Source organism: Rhagoletis zephyria, unplaced genomic scaffold, assembly GCF_001687245.7.
Source record: "Rhagoletis zephyria isolate East Lansing unplaced genomic scaffold, Rhagoletis_zephyria_1.1 Rzeph_scaffold_02310, whole genome shotgun sequence".
Taxonomy (NCBI): domain Eukaryota; kingdom Metazoa; phylum Arthropoda; class Insecta; order Diptera; family Tephritidae; genus Rhagoletis; species Rhagoletis zephyria.
Genome location: NW_016159394.1, coordinates 1 through 7,008, shown reverse-complemented (window position 1 = coordinate 7,008; position 7,008 = coordinate 1). Strand labels below are relative to the sequence as shown.

Sequence of the window (7,008 nt, the reverse complement as noted above, 5' to 3'; positions counted from 1 at the left end):
ATTGCACCTCCACAAATCGTTCTAAAAAAAAATAAATTATTAGTCACGATATATATGTTATATTGTACAAAAGTACACCGGCAAAACAAAAGCACCTATGCAGGTCTATATATTTCCTCGCATTAGTGTGCTAAAAATAAAATATTTTTAATTGGATCTAATATAAAATAATAAATAATAAACTGTTTCTCATAATTTATTATGTAAGGACGAAGACAACACCTTCATTTCCCACAAAAGAGAACATGTCGATGATTAAGCCGTCCGTATCCGCGTTTCATTAAATTCGCTAGTTTCCCTGGTCAAACGAAATGAATCGGTCGCCTGTGAATAGTCGCTATTTCTTTCGTATACACTGGCGCTACTGGCTTATGCTGGGCTGCGTTCGTCAGCCGGTGCTACGCTATCAGCTACTCTATTCCTTTTACAGTATCTGCATCAATCTAATCATCATTGTGCTCTATCCAGGCATTGTATTTCTTTCGCTTTTCAACAGCACCAACTTAACCGATATACTTCAAGTGCTGCCCCTTTGCGCCGGTTCATTCACCGCAAGTTTCAAATACATAAGCTACTACAAAAAGCTTGAATTGGTGCGGGAGTTAGAACAAGTTTTCAGTAATTTGGATGCGCGCATACAGCTCGCTGAAGATCGCAAGTACTTCGCGGACATTCAACGACGCACCGACTTCATCATGAATGCATCACGTGGCATGTGCACGTTTTTCTTCGCAGTTACATTAATGTCGTTCGCAGCGTCAATTGGTGAGCGTCGCTTGGCCTTTGAAATCGCAATGCCTTTCTTCGATTACCGCGCATCGACCACAGCATATATTGCGGCGGTGGGTATTGAACTGGGGCTACTAGTATTCGATCTGTTGCAGGCTTTAGTGAATGACACATTTCCGGCGGTTGCTTTATGTGTGCTATCGGATCATACGCATTTGTTGGGCGAACGGCTGGCTAGAATTGGACACAGCAGTGAAGATGTACGGGCGAATATCGCAGAATTGCAGCGCTGTATTATTGATCATCAATACCTGTATAGGTAGCGACACCTCTATTTTTAATATTTCACATGTTATGTATAAAACTCATACGTAAGACTTACTACTTTTCTTTGAATATTTAGATTGAGCGCAATGGTACAAGAAATCATATCCATTCCGGTGTTTCTTCAATATTCTGTGACTGCCTTTCAGGACGGCTTTGTTTTGATAACTTTCGTTTTCTTCGCGAATACTGCATCGGATAAGCTATTGTTTTTCCTTTACTTGGTCGCGGTGCAACTGCAAATATTTCCCACTTGCTACTATGGCACGGTCTNACTTCAAGTGCTGCCCCTTTGCGCCGGTTCATTCACCGCAAGTTTCAAATACATAAGCTACTACAAAAAGCTTGAATTGGTGCGGGAGTTAGAACAAGTTTTCAGTAATTTGGATGCGCGCATACAGCTCGCTGAAGATCGCAAGTACTTCGCGGACATTCAACGACGCACCGACTTCATCATGAATGCATCACGTGGCATGTGCACGTTTTTCTTCGCAGTTACATTAATGTCGTTCGCAGCGTCAATTGGTGAGCGTCGCTTGGCCTTTGAAATCGCAATGCCTTTCTTCGATTACCGCGCATCGACCACAGCATATATTGCGGCGGTGGGTATTGAACTGGGGCTACTAGTATTCGATCTGTTGCAGGCTTTAGTGAATGACACATTTCCGGCGGTTGCTTTATGTGTGCTATCGGATCATACGCATTTGTTGGGCGAACGGCTGGCTAGAATTGGACACAGCAGTGAAGATGTACGGGCGAATATCGCAGAATTGCAGCGCTGTATTATTGATCATCAATACCTGTATAGGTAGCGAAAACTCTGTTTTTTAATATTTCACATGTTATGTATAAAACTCATACGTAAGACTTACTACTTTTCTTTGAATATTTAGATTGAGCGCAATGGTACAAGAAATCATATCCATTCCGGTGTTTCTTCAATATTCTGTGACTGCCTTTCAGGACGGCTTTGTTTTGATAACTTTCGTTTTCTTCGCGAATACTGCATCGGATAAGCTATTGTTTTTCCTTTACTTGGTCGCGGTGCAACTGCAAATATTTCCCACTTGCTACTATGGCACGGTCTTCACCAACTCGATAGATGATTTGCAACATCGGATTTATAGCAGCAATTGGATGGAACAAAATCAGACATATCGACGTCTAATGTGCATTTTCACCGAGCGCAACTTAAAAAGTACGGTACCTTATGCTGCTGGGCTGATTCCAATACATTTGAGCGCCTTTTTGACAACAATTCAGGGTGCCTATTCCTTTTATACCTTTGTCGAGGGTGTAAGAAAGTGAAGATGGTTGTGGCTGGTGTAACGAAATCAAATTACTTTTTTCAAATTTTGTTGTGAGCAATAATATTTCCGATAAAAATTAGAAGGGTTGAGAGGGGGCCTTGTGGTTTCAAATTATATTTCGTTTCGAAGGGCACCCTTCGGACTTTTGTACTTTTAAAAGACCGTTGTCATGTTGTACAATCTACAGTTATTCAATAAATATCAAATTATGGGATATGGCACCGGCATCGCATTACGGTATTCCCCTCTTAATTGACCCTCGGTTAATTGGTTTCCCCGCATAATTGGTTAAAAATATGTGCTATCGGAAGGAGATATACCTTCAATATCTCCCCCAGCCCCCCTATTAATTGATTCCCTGGTTAACTGAACCAAAAAGGGTGCCTTTTGTAGTTTAATTAAGCGGGGAATACTGTATTACGAATTTTTCCATAAATAACTGCGAGGAAGTTTTTCGTTCCGACACAAAGAGCGAGCACCATAACTACAGATTGATGGCCCTACCATCTTGCCACGAACTTTATTCATAAACAATTTCCACCAGAAACAGTTTCGAATATCAATTTTGTAACAAAAAGCGAAAAATATCGGACTTTTAATGTTTCGAGCTAAAGAAAAACAAAAAAGTAAGATTCTCAACATACTTAAATGCAAATGAAAAAAAAATAAAATAAAATATTTTTAAAGTAGAAAAAACCCGCTAAACTAGGCATTTTATTCAGAAGCAAATTTGTGCCAGTAAATATCGAAAACACTTCTGAAAGGTTGCAAAAAAACCCAAAAAGTCCGATAGAAATCCTGTACTTTGTCGATAAAATTTCAAAAATTTTAGAAATATCCTGAAAATTACTCGAACGAAAACAAAAGGTTTCCAATAAACCACGCAAACTTCCAAAATAAAATAAAAAGCAACATTAATATTAAAATGTACCGTAAAATACTCAAAGCCACGAAAAACNAAGGCAACATTAATATTAAAATGTACCGTAAAATACTCAAAGCCACGAAAAACCCCGAAATATTCTGGAAACCCCTTCAGAAATTTCTACAGATCCCGAAAAGTTATCAAAAAAAAAAACAAATAAAAGCTAAAAACCCGAGAAACAAATCCCGAGATGTTCAGAAACATTTTCGAGACATCTCGAAAAATTTTGAAAAATCACGAATAAGTGTCGAAGCAAATGAAGTGGTTGTAAAAAAATCGGAAAATCATAAAAACCCACTGAATGTGTGCTTATAGAATTTTGAAAAATCTCAAAAAGCTCCAAAAAATTCATATTTCTCTTATTTTTGTTACTTCGAATAAGAAACAGAAAATCGATGCAAACTTGAAATATTTAGAAAATCTCTCAAAATAATCAAAAACAAAAGTCTAATATAGTAGATAAACATATATTTATGTAACTTATTAATACCTAAAATTTTAAGGCAAAACTTTGCTTTTTGCCTCGCAAAAACTTCACAAATCATGCAAATTCTCTAAAAAAAAATCCGAATACTCCCGAATAAATACCACATAGGCCGAAATAAATTCCAAGTAGGCACGAATAAGGCACGAAAATCAAAAAAAAAAAATCAGAAAATCTCGAAAAGTCCCAAATAAAAGGTTTCGAACAAGAAATGGAAAATCAACCCGAACCCGAACGTAGAAAATCTTTAAAAGGGTCAGTAAAGCAGGAAAAAATTCGATTGAGGAACTTTTTTTTAATAGTTAAAAATTTAGAGTAACAATACTTTGCTTCCTATTTTTAAATACCTACAAAATATAGCTGCGATGTAGAAATGGTTAAATAAACAATTGGGTATTATTATTGGGAATCTCCTGCAGATAAACAGAGTTTTCTGGTAGAAAAATATTGATTTTCTATACTATTTCTACGAAAAGTTGTTTTCTCCTGCTTTGAGCGACCTCTAAATATTTTTTATTTCAAAATAAAAAATAAGGGTACATTTTTTCGGTATGGAACAATCCTAGGGAGTGAGAGCATAAAAATTCCGACTTTACTTTTTCACATGCATTTTTGGACCATATCCATATTCACTGGCATATTCATATTCACACTCAAAATTGCATTCATGTTCAAACTCATATTTCTATCCATGTCCATATTCATGTTTACATTCATCTGCACTTTCAAATTCATATTATCATTTATATCTATAGCAAATGCATGTGCATCCGTAATCATATTCATATACAAATTCATCATTTCCATTAACTTTTTTTGGTTCAGCTTTACTTGCCACTGTAGCTTCAATTTCAAGCATTCCATTTATTTAAAAAAAAATCCAACTGCAAGTAATTCAAGTATCAAGCAGTGTTAACTTCACGTAAAACATCATTCACGTAAACGATTTTAACATCTTGCCAATCCAATTCAATTCAAAGTAAACGATAAAAAAGTTAAAATCCAGCATTTTCCAGCGCTCCTTACTTCGATTCAAATAAATACTCGTCGTATCTGAGTAGTTTAGTTAATTCTCTTCACCACTACGGAAGGCAACGAGCAATCAATGCCCGATGAATTCATGAACCCATTTGTATGCGATCGATGTTTGCATTGCTTTGCATTTCATTATATCCTCCACAAGATACTCGTAACTGTTGTAGGTAGCTGTCGGGTGAAAATCTAGTTGTTGCCATTGCATTTGAAAGATAAACGCAATTGTGTTACCGTTTTACCATTTCCCTCATTCTGGCAGCGTTTGGGTATTTTCGCTGTAATTTCATGCAATTTCACTTGCTATCAATGCATGCAAATCGATTCATTCGATACACGCAGAACATATGTGCATATATATACTCATTTAGTTATACATACGTACATACATACATATGTACATATGTACATAACAGCCCTAGACAAAGGTGAAAAACGTAGGCGGACGTAGTGCACGTGTGCCGTAAGAGTGATGCATAGTGCGATAATGTATGTAGTGCTGTTTTTGCGATTGATGTCATTGCTACCTGCCTTCGACTTCTGTTGCTTGCTGCGAAATTTCTTAACATTTTCTCAAACACGTTATCTCGATGACATTGCGATAATTTGTAGCGTCGAACTGTGCATCTTTGGAATTCGATCTCATTTGAATGGTATTCAATTTTTATTGAATTGAAATGCTTCGGAATATTTAAATGCATACTAGGGTGGTCCTTAAACTGTCAACATCAATGGCATTCCATTATTTTGTTCTACTTACATAGGAAAGACATTCACGGAAGTTAAAAAAAACAATATTTAAACAAATTGGGGTCGTTGACAGTGTTTCGGTTAGGTTAGGTTAGAGGGTCACACGTATGCTAGAAAATCCCAATGGGGTAACACTGGTAGAAGCCATTTGTTTCTCGCCCTCACTTAGTAATTGAAGCACTGAGTGCGTTTTATGCAGCACAAAAACCTGATAACGTTCGCCGAGTTCAGGACGACTAAACATTCTAAAAAGTACTGGTTGAAGAATTGGTGCAGAGTTTGGCCAAGGGCGGGATAGTGGCAAAGATAATATACGATGATCTCCACCTCTTCCTCGTCTCTGCAACTGCGAAACANGCACGTGTGCCGTAAGAGTGATGCATAGTGCGATAATGTATGTAGTGCTGATTTTGCGATTGATGTCATTGCTACCTGCCTTCGACTTCTGTTGCTTGCTGCGAAATTTCTTAACATTTTCTCAAACACGTTATCTCGATGGCATTGCGATAATTTGTAGCGTCGAACTGTGCATCTTTGGAATTCGATCTCATTTGAATGGTATTCAATTTTTATTGTATTGAAATGCTTCGGAATATTTAAATGCATACTAGGGTGGTCCTTAAACTGTCAACATCAATGGCATTCCATTATTTTGTTCTACGTACATAGGAAAGACATTCACGGAAGTTAAAAAAAAAAATATTTAAAAAAATTGGGGTCGCTGACAGTGTTTCGGTTAGGTTAGGTTAGAGGGTCACACGTATGCTAGAAAAGCCCAATGGGGTAACACTGGTAGGAGCCATTTGTTTCTCGCCCTCCCTTAGTAATTGAAGCACTGAGTGCGTTTTATGCAGCACAAAAACCCGATAATGTTCGCCGAGTTCAGGACGACTAAACATTCTAAAAAGTACTGGTTGAAGAATTGGTGCAGAGTTTGGCCAAGGCGGGATAGTGGCAAAGATAATATACGATGATCTCCACCTCTTCCTCGTCTCTGCAACTGCGAAACCAATCGTTGCGGGTGTATCCTAACCGTTTTCCGTGCGTGTCCATCAGGCAGTGTCAGGTGATTGCCTCGACTACTATTCTGAGAGAGAAGCGGTCCAGCCGAGGGAGAGCTGTGGTCGAATTGCAGGTGGTTTGCGCAGTCTGTGTTGGAGATTAGAGGTATGCCCACATTTTGAGCTGAATGGTATTCAGATATTTCGGTCCGTCTCCTTGCCAGCTCATCGGTTATGCAGTTGTGTGCCGGGACCTATAAAACAGTCAAGGAGAATTTTAATGCCAACAGGTCTTCCTGCATTGTATGGCTACTATGTTATTCTAATAGAGTGTAGAGATTTGATAGCAGCTGGGCTGGCAGAATAAATAGTGATAGGCTATCCTGGAGAAGCTGTGGTTATGAGCCTTGTCGACGGCGACATGATTTTTTTGAACGCGGCAGCGACATCATG

General features: G+C 38.2%; 2 protein-coding genes across 2 annotated transcripts; both read left to right on the top strand.

Moving 5' to 3' along the window:
* Nucleotides 1-311: 311 nt before the first annotated feature.
* LOC108366531 (odorant receptor 59a-like) lies at nucleotides 312-1,052 on the top strand. The gene has a single exon (XM_017620955.1). It carries the CDS (start codon nucleotides 312-314, stop codon nucleotides 1,050-1,052), a length of 741 nt encoding a protein of 246 aa, XP_017476444.1.
* Nucleotides 1,053-1,142: 90 nt separating this feature from the next.
* Nucleotides 1,143-1,865, top strand: LOC108366530 (odorant receptor 33b-like). The gene has a single exon (XM_017620954.1). The coding sequence runs from the start codon at nucleotides 1,143-1,145 to the stop codon at nucleotides 1,863-1,865; it is 723 nt and encodes a 240-aa protein (XP_017476443.1).
* Nucleotides 1,866-7,008: the final 5,143 nt, after the last annotated feature.